At 37.4% G+C, this 17,268-nt stretch overlaps 1 protein-coding gene across 1 annotated transcript; it reads left to right on the top strand.

Moving 5' to 3' along the window:
* Window positions 1–3,738: 3,738 nt before the first annotated feature.
* LOC122079836 (outer envelope protein 64, chloroplastic) lies at window positions 3,739–16,317 on the top strand. Its single transcript, XM_042646585.1, has 13 exons — window positions 3,739–4,128; window positions 7,556–7,708; window positions 8,036–8,160; window positions 8,822–8,947; window positions 9,827–10,009; window positions 10,125–10,269; window positions 11,921–12,083; window positions 13,654–13,788; window positions 13,949–14,149; window positions 14,284–14,411; window positions 14,494–14,545; window positions 15,257–15,326; window positions 15,795–16,317. The coding sequence occupies exons 1-13, from the start codon at window positions 3,926–3,928 to the stop codon at window positions 15,875–15,877; spliced, it is 1,767 nt and encodes a 588-aa protein (XP_042502519.1). The 5' UTR covers window positions 3,739–3,925; the 3' UTR covers window positions 15,878–16,317.
* Window positions 16,318–17,268: the final 951 nt, after the last annotated feature.

Here is a 17,268-nt window from a genome sequence, read left to right as displayed (position 1 = left end):
AAAAAGGGGGGGGGGTGTAGAAGAAGTTTCAAAATGATATCAATTAATGTATTCCAAATAAAATGAATATTGTTTTGCATTATTGTCATGTATATTTTGCTAGAGCAAATAACCTCACAATTGTCTGTCAATCATGTCTCCCTAAATAAAAATTGACTTTGTATCTAGACATGTCAAGGAATGCTTCATATGATTTTCCAATGACATATAGGTTTCTTTTTGGAAAAAGGGGGGGTGGGGGTGTAGAAGAAGTTTCAAAATGATATCAATTAATGTATTCCAAATAAAATGAATATTGTTTTGCACTGACAAAAAGTATGATGAGTTAAAGCTTTATAATAACCCTAAATATTTGTCACAATGCATGTTTCTATTTAGAGAAAATTGCATTGCCACCCCCTGAACTTCGGTCCTTATTCAACGCCACCCCCTGGATTTTTCGTAACGTCAAAGCCACCCCCTAAAAATTCAAAAAATTCCAAATCGGTCCCTGCCGTTAGCCGACCGTGAGAAATGAATGAAAACCGGTTAGTTTTTTTCTAATATACCCAAAATACCCCCACCTATTGTGAGAGGACAATATTGCCCTCTCCTTTATTTCCATCTCCTAAACCCATATCCCATCTCCCATCTCCATCTCCCATCTCTCATCTCTCATCTCACTCCTCTCACTCACTCGGCCGGACAAGAAGAAGAAGACGACGACACCCCTTGCAACTCGATTCTCTTCCCTCCGGCGTCCGATTCTATTCCCTCCGGCGTGCAAAGCCCTCCCCCCTCCGGCGTCCGAATTGCGTTCCGGGAATCTGCAGAAGGCTGATCTCAATTCTGGCAGAGTAATCAAAGTGAATCGCAGCTGCAAGTGCCCGATGAAACGCCATTCGATATCATCTGGAAGCTGCACATAAAGAAAATTTTCCGCAATCAATTTTTTTCCTTATCACATTAGAATACTAATTAATCAATTGAGTAATCAAAGTGAATCGCAGTTGAAGTTCAATCCAAAGTCCAAAATTCAACAAAATTTCTATAGATTAGGGTCTAAAAGAGATAATATGGAAGAGAATATAAAGATCGAAGAGTGACGACCTGTGGTGCTTTTTCGACGATCTCCTGGACATAGTTTTCGCCGAAGCAGCAATGACCAGCGTCGTAGACTTGGCGCATGAGAGAAACAGGTTTGGTCTTGCTGGCAGCCACCACTCTGATCTGATCCGCCTTCCGCCCTGATCTCTCGGCTGCTAGTTGGACTCGGTGGAACACATAACGCAGGTTCGTAATCGCTGCACTATCCATAGCCGGAGCAGGCATGCCTGAGTTCTGCTCCACAGCCTCCGCCTCCGCCTCCGTCTCTTTCTGGTTCGTCTCACTGCTCATCTCAAGGCTGCCGCACTAAAATCTCGGCTGTGTGGAGCGGATGATCTGGGTTGGGTCAGTTCAGCGCTGGTTTCTTCTCCCCGGAGGAGAGAATCGCACGCCGGAGGAGGGGAGAATCGAGTTGCAGGTGGGTCTTCGTCTTCTTCTTCTTCTTGTCCGGTCGAGTGAGTGAGAGGAGAGATGAGAGATGAGAGATGTGAGATGGGTATGGGTTTAGGAGATAGAAATAAAGGAGAGGGCAATATTGTCCTCTCACAATAGGTGGGGGTATTTTGGGTATATTAGAAAAAAACTAACCGGTTTTCATTCATTTCTCACGGTCGGCTAACGGCAGGGACCGATTTGGAATTTTTTGAATTTTTAGGGGGTGGCTTTGACGTTTCGAAAAATCCAGGGGGTGGCGTTGAATAAGGACCGAAGTTCAGGGGGTGGCAATGCAATTTTCTCTTCTATTTATTTTGGTAGAGGCATGCCTACAAATTATGTTCAACAAGTTTTTTAACATCACATATATTCTTATCATATATTGTAATGATCATTTGTTGTGTTTTATCTACAAAAAATTTGCAATGTTACCTACTAGCAGTAAAAATGGTTGGACAAAATGATTTCTCATGGTATCATGATTTGCCACTTTAAGCTCTTTTTTTTTTTGGGGGTGGGTGGTGGTGGTGGTGGTGGTGTTTGGAGTGAGACAAAATAAATTGGAGGATGATGTTGCTTCCGTCAAGGTATGACAAACAAATATATATGCCACTTGTCAATATAGTTAGCAATGCATTACCAACCAAAATGATAGTTAGCGATGTAGATGTAATCCTATAGGATTTCTAAAATTAATTGAGAATTTCATTTCTTTTTGAATGATTTGTATTTGTAACATGAATTATCTACATGACAAACATTAGATAGTCACATAGTGGAAGTAGACAACTTGTCTCACACTCATAAGACAATGCCTTCTTAGCTAGGGAGTGAGCCACATTGTTAATCTCCTAATCTCCTCTAGAATATAATGGAATGATTAACTTTGAAAAAAGGTCATAAGATGTTTGATATACGAAGTTACATGAAAATCCTTCCCGGGAGGGGGGGGGGGTGAGATGACTAGGAAGATTAGTGATATTACCTCTTTGCAATTGGATTCCACTTCTAGGTCATCTATCCCTTCCGCAATGTTGTAAATAAGGCTGAATCTAATTGCTAGGGTTCAATATTGATGCTTCTTTGATTGAAAGTAAAGGGGGAATTGGGATGTATTATTCGGAATAGATTGGGAGAAACAAGGATTGCTCATTCATACATTGCGACTATAAAAACTATCAGTTGTAATGGACAAATAAATTTGGCATATTGTTTTATCTATATATACTTTATTACTTTGTTTTTTCCCATATATTTGGTTAATTATGTTTTAATTTGCATAAAATTGCATATTTTTTTTTGTTCTCTCCATCATTGAACCATTCTTTTGTTTTTTGGTAAGAAATCGAACTAATTTATACACGCGGCTGAACCCACCTAATTTCATTGAAATGTATGTCTAATCATAATTAATACTCAATAGTTTTAATTTATAAAAATAATTTTTTTTTTCAAAGTATTTGGTTGGGGCCAGCATGGTCTTTTTACTCCCACCTATGTATGGGTGTAGAGACATGCAAGCGGGCATTGTTCTTATCTTCTTAATTATTTATATGCTTGGGATGTAATTTGTATACTTTGGAATTGGACCCTCGCATAATTATCTGGAATTAGATAATAATTTTGGAACTGTTTAATAAATGAGATGGATCTACTAATCTTAGGATTGAATTGATTACTCAGAATAGTGGGATTGACACTCTTATTATTAGGTTACAGAAACAGTTAAGCAGTTAGAATGCTCTATTGCTTTTCTACGAAAAAAAAATTGACTCATTTTTTCAAAAGAAAAAAAAAAACAAAGACGATTGTTCCATTATGACCTAGTGATTATGTATTGAAATTAAAAAACAGCCTTCATTCCCTACTTAAAAAAAGAAAAAACCTTTATTTGGATCCGTCTCATGTCCATTCACCTAGACATACATGTGAGGATTTAATACCCGTCTTATTTGCTTTCATATTCGTATACCCTTGTTCACCCTTATAACGACAATAAATGATATAGATGTTGAATCTTTATATATACAGAAGATTCCACCTCTCTAGAAAGAAGTGGAAAATTACATACACTATGAACCTTTGTACAGGTATAGAGATATACATGGGAACTAAAGGTCCTTGAATTTTTATACCTCACGTATGTGTCATAATTTAATCTGACGGCTCAGAATCCATGAGATCATGAACACTATATAAGCTCCTCGCTCCCCAACCCCCACCAGCTCTGGCTCTTCTAGGTTTTGAGGTGTTTACTCCCTGAATCTGTAGCTCCGTACTGTGTTTCAAATCTAATCCAGAGTTGAGCCTCACCACGGAGCGGAGCAGAATAGATAAGCAAAGAGATTAAAAGAAAGGTAATAAGGAAAGAGACGAATAAAGAAACGAGTGAAAGTGATAAGCCATGGCGTCGTCCTCTGCCAACCTATGGGTTTTGCTGGGATTGGGTTTGGCAGGAATCATACTCATGACCAGGAAATTGAAGAAAGTCGTCAAAGAAGATTTCGGTGCTTTCGTCGAGAGGTTTCAGCTTCTGCCTCCTCCTCAGCCTGCACCCCCCAAAGCTCCTCACCCCTTGACCGGTCTCTCCTTCGCCGCCGCAGATGTGTTAGTATATGAACTCTGCTTCCTCTAATTGTTTTTTTCCTGTTTTCGTATATTAGTACTTTACGTGTTGAGTTGGGTTTCGGGTTCGATTAGGTTTTTCAATACGAGTGTGTGTACGGTGTTTAGTTGGAGAATCAATTCTACTTATCTGGATGGTTCAGTGGCTGGGAGAGGACAATGTATGAAGTTGACTTGGGGGCTAAAAAATTTCCGACATTCAAACCCGTATCCATATAATTATTTATTTTTTCATCCTATACTTCTCTGAATCAGGAATAAATCTATGCGTCATCTGACTGACTGACTCTGTGAATCTATCGTCTTAAAAAAATTGTACTGTATATATTGACCAGGGTTGTTACTCAAATTGAAGTTATTGCGAAAGAATTCAAGAAACGTCATTAGGATGGTCTTCTAAATGTTTAATAGCAGCTGAATAGTCATGGGTGCAAACTATGGGGTCATTGCTCCTCCTTTAAGTTGGACATTGCTGGCTGGTGTGTACTAAGTGTTCTGATATCTTTGAACTTCCTTGCGTCTTATATTATCCTCGTTAGAGCATTGAAATTATTTTGATGTTGAGATGTACTTTGATATCTCTTTCACAACTATGATTAGGTTTTACCTGAATTATTCATTCATTATCATCGAGTCTTAGGCCCTCTTTGGTGTCATTTTTATTTTTTATTTTTGTTCATAAAAACGATTTTTGTTGCATTTGTTATCATTTATGGAGCTTGTTTCTATTTTAAAAAAAAAATGATAGAACACAAAAGCCAAAAAGAGATCGAGAGTTATTTATGTGTTTTGGTCAAAATGGATTTTTAGCCATTTTTGCGCTGAACTTTAATGAGCACGTACTTGAAGTCCATATATGGAGGGGGTAAAGTAGTTTTCTAAGCAAACAATCATTGTTCTTAGGAGTCAGCAGATCGTCTCAAGCATTTTACATTCTCAGTCTGACCATGACAACTAAGAAGAAAGTGGAGGGAGAAGGTAGAAAGAGAATTAGAGGGGAAGGAGTTGCAGCGAGTAGTACAGAGAGAGTGGAGACAAAGAGTTACAAGGGAGATGGGTGAAGGGAACATCTCTTCACCCATTTCTTCTAAAAACCGTTTTGCACATAGGGATACCAAACTTATTTCTCACAAAAAACCATTTTTGTCAAGTAGTTACCAAACCATTTTTATGTTTTGATAAAAAATAGTTTTCATTAATGATTTTTGTTAAATAGGTAAAAATCAAAAAGAAAAATGATACCAAAGAGGGCCTTAGTATTATTGATTTTGTAACAAGCATTTTCTTTCATCTTCTCTTCCGTTACCGTGCCTTTGGAATTCTCGGTGAGTTTTATTCATTCCGTTTTTATTCCTTCCCTCCCTTTTTTCTCTCACTCTTCAATCAATCAATAGTTATGGAATTTGTTAAATAAGAGAAAAGAGAGAATAAAGCTCCCACTACAGCCGTAAGAGAAGCTGGAAGAAGCACCCTAGTTTGGTACCACTAAGGGTGTTAATTTCAAATCGAAACCGAAACCGAAACCGAAACCGAAACCGAGCCAAATTAACCGCACTGAAACGAACCGAATTTATTCGGTTCAAATTCGGTTTGAATATGTGAGTATGCTATCCGGTTTGGCTCGGTTTCGGTTTAGGGTGTGAGAATCATCGGTTCGAACCGAAACTGAACTGAATTGCTCTTATCATTCAAGTGCAGGCTCTTTTTTTTTTTATTTGGCAAGTGTTTTTTATAAGTTATCATCACATATTTACAAGCTAAGATAATTTTGGAGTTAGCAATGGCCATAAGGCCCATAACTTGAGCCCATTATGGCGTTTGGTCCATCACAGTCATGGTTCAAAAGTGGCATCGTTTTTATAACCGAATTAAAACCGAGATATAAAATCGAATTAAAACAATAAACCTTTTTTGACACTTTGGCCAATTCATCTTCTGCAAAATTAGACATATTGGGCTTCATATTACTTAGGTGTTCACGAATGAAGTCAATTAATGCATATGCCTGAAGGATTTGATAAAATCTCTGTAGTACACCAGATGGCTGCTCCGATCAAATAATGACTGCAGGGAAGCTTCTTTCCACAAGTAACCATGTTATACATTGAGTGAGACTTTTGAGTCTATGTAATTGAGATAAACGAACCCAGCCCTCAGTAAATCCCAATGAAGTTGCTTTGTGCTGGTTGGAAAAATATTGTAACTGTATATAGAAGTCCAAGATGAAGAGGGTTAAGGCTAATTGATTGCACTCTGTCGTAGGACCCTTCGAGGGGATCAGTGCCTGATGTGATGTAAGGAACAAACTTATATTGGGATCATTTATTTATTTGGGTTAGTTTGGGGCAATGACGCAACACAAAACTGTGATTTGTAATTTGATTCAGGGAGATCTTTAATGTGGTCACATGGCTGCCTATGGCGATCCCAAATGTTCTCGATTTCTAAAACTTATTGATTACTAACTCTTCCTATATTTTAATCCTAAGTCTCTTCTTCTATTTGTTCTCATCCATAATATTCCTCAAGTGCTTGTTAAATTTTCTATGTATCTTGCCTTGCCTTTGGTAGGATTGGAGTCCTTCCCTTCATCCTAAATACTCAAGTCCAGTAGGCTACCAGTAGGCAAGGGTCAGCAATCACTTTCTGCCCCTCTTCTAACTCCAGAGGTCCAGAATTCCCCAGTGAACAACCAGCCAACTGATATTTGGCTGTGAGAGCAAGCCAACATGGTGAACAACCAGCCTATTACTGGCTGTGCTATTCCAGCTGACTGTCTTCATTATTTGACTTGACTTCTTTCTTTTCCTAACCGTATTTTCCATATTTTGTTATTGTTCTTCAATTCTGATTTCATTTCCTGCTTGGAAGTTTTAGATTTCTTTTCCTACCTCTCCCAACTTAGTATCTTGGGTTTTATTTGCCAAATGACTATCAATGTTTCTCTTATTTTTCTATTTATTTATTTTAAAATAAAAATTGCAGCAACATCTAGCTATAGTTGGGTGACATTCACTCATCCTTGTCATCTCAAGTTTCAAGTCCTGATTAGAATTTGGGAACTTCTGTTGTTTTTGTGGTTTTTGTGATCCTTGTGCATAGGAGGAGAAACTTGTAAGAATATTTTTTAAACAGAAAGGTAGATATCCACGCATGGTTGCTACAGTTTGTTTTACCTATTTGATCAGTTTACACGAGAGGTCTTATCTACAAAATTTTTTATTGCAATTATTTTTTAGTTGATCTGTAATGAGTCTTGAAACTTGAATTTAATAGTGTCGTAAGACTTTCCATCTAGTAATACCTTGATGGTTACTGGTTATCATAACACTTAGGCACTTTGTCTCAAAAACTTTTGCCATCTCATCAACGTGGTGAAAATCTTGATTTCTTTTGTCATGATTTCCAGATTTGATATCAATGGATGTATTACTGGGCTTGGCAATCCAGAGTGGATCAGGACACATGAGGCTGCTACTCGAACATCTCCTGTGGTTTCAGCAGTCATTGAAGGAGGGGCCACTTGTGTTGGGAAAACTGTTGTGGATGAAATGGCTTATAGGTTAGAACATAAGTCATTTTCTCTTTTGAGTCTTACATTTCATATATTGTGTTTGTTGATTTAGCTGTAGTAGTAGTTTTATTCTGTAGTAGTTTTTTTGTGGTTTTTGAGCTGTTTTACCACAGAGATAGTGATTGTTGTTCATTAGCATTGAACTCTATTATGGACTTACTCTGAAAGATCTTTCTTTGAACACACCACTTGTCAGTGATTAGCTGTCAATCTGTCTATCTACTGCTTCAGTTTTCTTAATGAGTCTGTATGTGTGTCATTGTTTTGTTCTGATTTATATTATTGGTATCATGATAACATTATTATTTTTTCCAGTGTCAATGGAGAAAACAAACATTATGGTACTCCAACCAATCCTATAGCTCCTGCGCGAGTACCAGGTGGGTCTTCCAGTGGATCTGCCGTAGCTGTTGCTGCTAAACTAGTTGACTTTTCTCTCGGTGAGCTTCTAACATATATATATATATATTTTCCATTTGAATTCTCATCGGTTTTACCATATGCATGGGAAGCCACAGATAAGTGGTCCTGTATGTAATTGAATCATTATGTTCTCCTACCTGTTTCTGATGGTTGTTGTCCATATTGTTTCTCCTCTCTACACCCCTTCCAAAAGTCGCACTAATAAGTTATGTTCGTTGCCATGTTTTCTTTTGGAGCTGTTTATTTGTTTGACTTTTTCTTTCTTTATGTGAGGTAGTAAGGACTTACAATTAGTATTACCAAAAAAAAAAAAAAAAAAAAAAGAACCTTAGATGGTCTAATGTAAATGGCATTCCTCTAAAATATTCCAACACTTTTTCCCCTTCACCCCTTCTTTTAATTGGTGGAAATTCTCGTAAACGTTTGGTAGTAGAACATTAGCAATATTTGTCAGAAAATATGCCAGATAGTTGAAGTATTGTGACCACCTGCTTTTGGGATGGATAATTTAATGTCAGAACCTAAGATTGAAACAAATTCTGTTTAGTTTCTTTTCTCTTCTGGAGATGATTGTATTTTTCTGATGAGTTGAGGTAATTATATACTGATATATCAAATCTGTTCCTGATGTTATGTAACTTTTGGATGTGCTTACTCATGAGTTAAAATGTTTGATAGGTACGGATACTGTTGGAGGTGTGAGAGTACCTGCAGGTTTTTGTGGAATAATAGGCTTCAAACCATCTCATGGTGCTGTTTCTCACATTGGAATCATTCCAGTTGCCCCAAGTTTTGACACTGTCGGTATGTATGGGTAGGATCCTTTGCAGTGGACTTGATCTGGAGACATGTTGGCTCTTCCGTGATCCTGAATATGATGACAAATTTTAAAAATGAAAATCTTGTGTCTGCTAAGAGTGAAAAAATTGCTTAATATTTACTTTCACATGAAACAGAGCTGAATGTTTGGTTGAAATTTCTTACTTATCTAAGAAGATATATAAATGCATTTGAACTTATGTAATTATTAATATTGTAAGCATCATATATAATGAGACAGTCAGGATGAGCCATATTCATTATTTATTGATTGCACCAATGGTATGTTGACAGGCGATGTTAACAACAAGCTGAGCTACTGAAGTCATGCTTTGGTCAGGCTCAGCTTAGTCGAGTTTAGTAAATGAGCTTGCTCTACATTAGGGCTCATCTAAACTCATATAAATGCTTGTGTCCTTTATACTAAAATTACTCTTATAGGTCCCTTCATTTTATTTTTTATTTATTTATTTTTTAAATTCACGCCCTTTTTATCTATTTTCTTTGAATAATTATGTGCGTTTACCAAAAAAATGATTTACGTTCATACGATTCATAAGTGATCCTGCTATGAAGAAAAAGATCACCCGTAGAAGTAAATTTTATACTAGTTCAAATTCCAGTTGATGGAAATATGGGATGAAAGAAGGTCTGTTGAAATATTAGGTTGTTCTGATTTATAGATTGTAACATTCTATATTGCTTTTATCTCTGATCTATTGCTTTTTGATGGGATAGCTTGACAAGTAATAAATCTATTCTGTGCATACCATATCTGTACAGATGCAATTCTAATTTCATGTCGAAATGCCTTTGTTATTCCATGTATTGTACTTCCTCTGATATTTATCATTCTTTAATCAGGATGGTTTGCTAGGGACCCTAGTGTCTTGCGCCGTGTCAGTCATGTGCTGCTGCAACTTCCATATGCAGATAAACGTATGCCCAGGAATATTATAATAGCTGATGATTGTTTTCAGCTATCAAAGGTTCCTGTGGACCGGGTTACTCAGGTGGTGATTAGATCCACAGAGAAGCTATTTGGAAGTATGTTCTTACTCTGTTTGACTTGTACCTGTTTTTCATTAACCTCTCTATCCCAATGCTTTCTTATTGTATTGTGGAATTACTGCCACCCTACTTTTCTGAACTGCTATTTCAGGACAAGTTTTGAAGCGTGCAAACCTTGGGGACTATTTGGATTCTAAAGTTCCAAGTTTGAAACAATTTCATAATGAGAAAAGAAATGGTGAACTGAAAATTTCTTCCATAAGATCACTTGCAAATGCCACACAGTTGCTTCAAAGGTGTCTATTTTAGTATTTTTATTTTCAGTATTGAAAATTAGGCCTTTATTTCTGTCGCTGGTTGGGCTGTGTGTTTATTATGATTATTAAGCTCTGTTTGCAAACAATGTTGAACCTCTTCTCTCTCCTCTCTTTATTTTGTTGTTCTCTTTCCTATTTTTATCTTATGCTTTTATTTCTAGTCATGCCAATCACTTCTTATCAGTTACCACTTATGCTCTTCAATAATCTTTGAATCCTCACCATATCAACTCTCACTGTCATATTCCTCTTCATCATATCCCTTATACCTAATTACCAAGCTTAAATACACAAAATTCTGTGTGGGGATATCAAACCCTAACTATACATTACCCTACACGGCCATTTTCTGGATGCGTTATGCACCAATAAGAGAACCAATGAAGGGGTTGTTAAGATTGGTGAATACGGGTCTGCTAGGGCAACCATTTGCCATCATGTTTCAGTCCTTCATATCAAGACGGTTGTGGAGATATTGCCCATAAAATTATGGTGAGATGGATAAAGTGGAGGGGTACTTTTAGAGTGCCATATGATTGAAGCTTGCAATAGTAATTTTGTGGGAAAATTCTATATGACAACTATTAAATCAGCGATGCTTTGTGGAGCATAGTGATGGTCAATCAAAGAAGCAAAAAATGTTGAGAATGAGGGTAGCTGGATTTGGATGGATGAGTGGCACGATTATAAAGAAAACAAATGCATTCACAAGAACTGACAAGTCGTCATGCCAAGATGGGGGACTGCCTGGTATGGCTCTCACATGTAATTAAGATGATATTACCTTTTTTTTTGGGGGGGGGGGTGGAGGGAGTGATGACTGTGCACCACTGAGTGACATATTATTTTAAAATTGTCACTATGTTTTAGATGATTCTTTTGGCATTCATTTTGACTTCGCAGATTCTATTACATATTTGTACACTCCAGAAGTAAAGAAAAGTTTGCACCTGTAGTATGGTGCGGCAGTTATAAAAGTCAAGGAGAGAAGAGAGAAAGAAGGGAGAGGAAGATAAAGTTACGGTGAAAGAGATGGGGAGTGTAGGTTGATACCTCTCCCCTACGTTCGCTTGTAGACAAAAAGAAAAATTACATATATGCCCCTTTACTGACATAACGTACACAAATGTGCTTAGTTCCCATTCTATTGACTATTCTACCTTCAATATGTTCTAATAATAAAAAGTCATCTTCTTTTGCTGCATCTGGAGTCTTCTGTGCAAATTTTCTTTGCTAAATTGGCAATTACTTTCTTGGCCATTCAATTTGGAAAGAGATGCTAAATTTTCCTTCATAACTAAGACAACAAGTCAACAACAACAACGGGAAGAAGGTTCTGGAAGTCTCTTGCTATATTTCGTACAGGGGTGAAATTTATATCAGGACATTTAAGATATGATTAGATGCTTCTTTGGCACATAGTATGACTTCTGCAGATTCAATGACATATTTTTACCCTCATGGAGGATATAATAATCGTCTTTTGACTGTATCTAAAGTCAGAATGTGTTTACTCCCTTTGCTAACTTGGTGATTATTTTCTTCGCTTTTCAATTGTAATGAATTGCAAAATTTCAGTCTGATTTGCAGGGTCTATGATCCATTAATTATTGTTTCGTTTGTAACACAGACATGAGTTCAAAAGCAATCATGGGGAATGGATCAACTTGACCAAGCCTGTTTTGGATACTTTTGTATCAGCCCAATTACAGGAAGTGTCCACCGATGCAAAGTTGGAACATTGCCATTTAGTAAGGAATGAAGTGCGCTCGGCTCTCAACTCTCTATTGAAGGTATCATAATAGCTTAAGGGTATTGCAATGATAATTGGTAAAGTTGTTAAATGCAGTATATTGTTTATAGTCGGGTTTGCACGAGAAGAAAACAAGTGAATTTGTTCCTTTGTTTTTTGCATCTGGCAATGATTTATTATATGCAGTTTGGAAGATCAGCAACAATTTGTTGAATCAAAAGTTTCAATGACTAAAGGGTGAACAATTTATATGATTAGAAACACTGGAATTTAGTTGTTTTTCTGCCAGTGGAAGATTGGGTAATTATTTTGTAGTTATGTGCAGTGGGATCCCATAATACAACAAAGGCTTTATTTGTTGTCCATAGAGTGTGAAAGAGTGAAAAGTTCACTTTTTAATCACTTCCTCACATTTTTACGTTTTTTTTTTCTGAGAAATTTATTGTCTTGGGAATAGTGATTGTCTTAGCCACTTTCTCTTTCTTCCAAATAATGGTGGAATTTTTGGGTGAGAGGGCATGTTAAACCTCTAAAAGAGCCAGGAATCACTTATTTTATGTACTTCCTTGGCACAACCAAACATGGGTGTTGGGAAATATTTCATTTTCTTGCACGTCACTTCCCCACACTTCCTATAATTTCACTTTAACTCGCTTCCCCAGAATCTCTAAACAAAAAAATACAGAAAAAATGAGATTGATGACCCAAATACTGTTGTGTATATTGTTTCCTGTTTCCAAGGTATAATGGAACTGTGGGTGATCTGCAAGTGTGGTGTGAGCAATGATCTCAGCACTTATTTGGCTTATGTATTTCATTTGGTAATACATTATGTTTTTACTTTTATGTGTTCAAAATTTCATTGTAAATTTAACATTTTTTTTGGTATTTTCTTCCTAGGAAAAGGCTGGGCACGCTTGCACTGTGCCCACTACTGTGTCTGCCTCTTTTCTCCACCCTTGGAAAAGTTCCCTCTGCCCCTTCCATCCCAGCCCCCCTTATTGGTTGAGTAGCTAGCTCTAGGCTGGGCATGCTAGCACTGTCTGCCTCTTTCCTCCCCCCTTGGAAAAGTTCCCTCTGCCCCTTCCATCCCAGCCCCCCTTATTGGTTGGGCCACTAGCTCTAGGAAAACTAGTGGCGTGCTCAACCTCTGTTTCTTCTATCGGCATTGTTGTTTTTCCTTAGAACTTTTGTATGTACTTTTTCAATTTTTATCCAATACTTATTCATTGTTGGAATGTTGGGTTGTTGTATTGAAGCACAGCCTGATTGTGGTTTCTCTTTTCCCCTTTTCAGTTTGGTGACATTTTCCGATACTTTGAATCTGCTGTCTTCCTAGCATAATATAATTGTTTGAATGCAGCTTCCTTTGTTATGAATATATATACTTTTTGGGTTTTAGTTGTAGGGAACTTTTGAAGCAAAATCTTTTTTTTTCTTTTTCCACATTATCTACTCAACTATGGACATGCTTGCGTATATTTCTTCGAAAACAGACATATAACTACCTAAGTTGATATGAAAAAAAGAAAAGAAAAAAAAAGCACAGTGAATCTTTTGCCCTTGTGTTGATGTTACTATCCTGGTTATTAGTTTTATGTTTAATGCAGGATGATGGGATCCTTGTGATACCTACAGTTGCTTCTCCACCTCCAAAACTTGGTTCGAAGGAGATTCTATCAGAGGATTACCAGAGCCGTAATTATAGTCTGTTGAGTATTGCAAGCATGTCCGGCTGCTGTCAGGTAAACATTTTCTTGGTTATTCTCTTCTTATGATTGACAAGATTCGTGGATCTCCTTGCATTATCACTATCAGTATGTCAATTTTGGTGGTTTGTTCAGTTTGATCACTTGAATGATACTCACGATGCTTTGGTTCTGTTCTATTGTCATTTAATTTTAGGTCTCTGTACCCCTGGGGCTTCATGACAAGTGTCCTGTCTCATTGTCCTTCATAGCAAGGCATGGCGGTGATCGGTTTTTACTAGATACTGTAGAGACTATGTTTGCATCTCTTCAGGAACAGTCTGATGTAGCTGCAAAGTCAAAATTGTCTGGTAATGCCGTCAGCCAGGAAGAATCTGCGGAGATTGCCAAAGAAAAGGTCAGCCTGTTCCGCCTCTCTTTCTCTCTCTAATGCTTTTTTGGTTTTCAGTTCTCTGGAATTGAATGGTTTTATTTTATTTTTCATGGTTGAAGAACTCATTGGTTTCTTCTTTTAATGCTTTATTAATTCAGGGTAATGCTGCTTTCAAAGACAAACAATGGCAGAAAGCTATCAGCTTCTATACAGAAGCAATCAAACTCAGTGGAAAGAATGCAACATACTACAGTAACAGGGCTGCAGCATACCTGGAACTTGGAAGGTATCACTGTCATCCGATTGTTTTCCTTTTCAACTCTTCTATTTTTTTTTTTCTTAATGATGATTCCCGTTTGTTGATTCAGCTATCTCCAAGCCGAGGCAGATTGTAGCACAGCTATCAGTCTTGATAAAAAGGTAAGGTTTCATCTCCCAGGAAAACTATGAGCCGAAAGCACCAAGAAACAAAAACACAGCTTTCTTTAACCAACTAAGACTTAAATTATCCAAAATCTGTACTTGTATGAAAAAAAACATCCAAAACTGAAAACCCTAAAAGCTATAAAGCACTTCTAGGTGTATGCAGTGCAGGAGGCTCCCGCCACTGTGGGGGTTTGGGGAGGGTCATAATGTACTCAGAATTGAAGACTAACAAATGTCTTTTCTGATAAATTAGTGTACTTATTTTCAGCAAGATGCACCATAAAGTATTTCCTTTGAGCTGGTGAAGTGTAGTCTGGAGTTTTTCTGAATAGGTGTAAGATAAGCTTGATTCCCATAGGTAGTTGATGCAATAAAAGAAATAAAAATTCTCTACAAGAATAAAATCATGCACTGGAATATTTCAAATTTCCATGCACTACATGGATATGGTTGAACGTAATTTGATTGCATGCTCAAAATAGCATTATGATGTGAAAAAGGAAAACAGTATTTAGTTTCAAAGCTGGTTAATCAATCTCAAATGGCGAATTGAGCCTTTGAGGTGTGGCTTTACTTTTACTTTTCGCTTGGTCGTTATTGTCCCGGGACTAACGTGCTTGATGCCTAAGTTTAGGAATGGACAAATTAGAGCTAATTTAGGAGTAGCTCATATACATGATAAGCTCTTTTTTGCTTTTTGTTTAGAATGTTAAGGCCTACTTCCGAAGAGGAACAGCACGGGAGATGCTTGGTTATTATAAGGAGGCTATTGAAGGTAAATATGCTATTTTAAAATTTTGTTTCTATTAACAGTTAGTTCTCTAGCATTTAGTAGTCTTTACCAATTTTTATCGTGCCTATTGACGGACCTAATAGTGGGGATAAAGAAAGTTCAATTCATTCTCAAATTGAATGCCGAGGAAGAAGAAGAGGGGGATGTCTTTTTATCTTTTTTTCTGTGCCAAGAGAAAAATATTGGACCTAGGAGTGGGGATATAGAAAGTTCAATTCATTCTCAAATTGTGATGAAAGTGAAATGTGTTATATAAAATACTAGGATGGGGGCGTAACTAGACCATGGAAGGAAATATTAGTGTTTGAGCCACTCCATTAAGTGGATCAGGATGTGGGCCACACTAGATCAGCAAAAGCTTTTCACATGAGATGCTTGATTGATACCTTTGGATGTCATTTGGTTTTTACTAAATTTGTTGTGCTGATTTTTATTTTCTTTTCCCTACAGATTTCAGATATGCACTTGTTTTAGAACCTACCAATAAGAGAGCTGCACTTTCAGCTGAGAAATTACAAAAGTTGTTTCTGTGAATATTTGAAGTCAAGGAAAGATGCGGAGGGTCTCAATTTCTTGAGAAGTTCTTGCGATGAAAAACGTCCAGTTTACCAGTGCCACCCTCTCAAGATGAACCCACACAAACTGTTTGTAGATTGCTACATCTCTTAGAAGCCCTTTGACAAGAAACCATTTCTTTCGAAACGAGGCAATTTTGAAGGATTGGACTGTATTTGCTTGCTTGACCCAGAGGACATCTTCAATCTCCACAACTTTGTTGTTACTGGGGTTTGTAAGTATAATCAATTTTGTTTCATTCTCAATTGTTGACATTGGTAAGTATAATTCAAAATATTCAGCTTAGTATTTTCTGCCCTTTTGATGTCGATTTAAGTGCTCGAGAACAAGTATATTTGAACAATTTATGATCATTGAGGTTATGAAATCTGCAATGGAATTTTTTTTTCTTCCCGAAGTTAGGAGACGCTAAAAAGAATCCCAAAATAACTGAAATTTCTGTAGAGGTTATGTGAAATTTTGAAAAGAAGTTATACAAGATTTTTTTTCTTAATATTCATCTTGTTTCTCTTGGACTGCTTGCTGTGCCAACAGAATCCTTGCTCTAGACTTTTTTTCAATGCTTTATAGAAGCCGACGGTGAAGCCAATGATGACTCCGTCATGCCCTACTTTCTCTTATTCGAGGATTGTCTCAGGTCAAACTCCATCTCCTCGTCCTCTGGGAGTAACCTTCTCGCTTCTTGTTCAACCGAGAAATGAACACCTGGGAGAACTCAAGAAACTGAGACTGAAAGTCCTCACTGGCTTTTAAAAAAATTCAAGAAACCGATACTGAAAGTCCTTACCTGCTTTTAACTCTCTTTAAATATAGAACAACTCATGCAGTTGAGGATTGATACTGCTCAGTTGACCGATCGAGGCCGAGTTGGGGGATACAAATGTTACTCTTCCTCGCCAGTCATAGCAGATTGCCGATGGAATATCCAGCTAATATGATCAAGAGAGTTGAAACTGCAGGTTGGGCAGGTTTGGAGCTAGCCAGTGCCAACCCTAGTTGAATGGGAAAAGCTAATGGCCTGGCCCCTGGCCAAGGCTTGGGTTCACTACCATGAGGATCAAGTCATTGCCTCAAAAACCAGAATTGGTCGATTCTGATAAAAAATGGTTTTGATTGATCTTGATTCTGCACATTCTTTGGTAGCCAATTCTAGTGTTTTGGTACTGGATAGCTAGGTTTTCAGATTTGAAGGGCTGATTCTATGGTTTCGATTTCGGCCGATTCGACCCACGATCCCAAGTTTAAAACCCGTCGATTTGGCCATGCGCAGATCTGATGAAACTCACTTCTTTCATTCCAGAACTCAAAACGGAAGCGTAACATGGGTAGATAAAACAAAAGCTCTTAT

Source organism: Macadamia integrifolia, chromosome 5 (genome assembly GCF_013358625.1).
Source record: "Macadamia integrifolia cultivar HAES 741 chromosome 5, SCU_Mint_v3, whole genome shotgun sequence".
NCBI lineage: Eukaryota > Viridiplantae > Streptophyta > Magnoliopsida > Proteales > Proteaceae > Macadamia > Macadamia integrifolia.
This window is presented reverse-complemented; position numbering and strand designations above follow the sequence as displayed.

Bases quoted from the DNA above. Each gene is read 5' to 3' on its own strand.
- LOC122079836 (XM_042646585.1), top strand. From the start codon at position 3,926: ATGGCGTCGTCCTCTGCCAACCTATGGGTTTTGCTGGGATTGGGTTTG. The intron at 8,161-8,821 runs GTGAGCTTCTAA...AATGTTTGATAG, and splicing joins ACTAGTTGACTTTTCTCTCG to GTACGGATACTGTTGGAGGT. The intron at 14,546-15,256 runs GTAAGGTTTCAT...CTTTTTGTTTAG, and splicing joins CTATCAGTCTTGATAAAAAG to AATGTTAAGGCCTACTTCCG.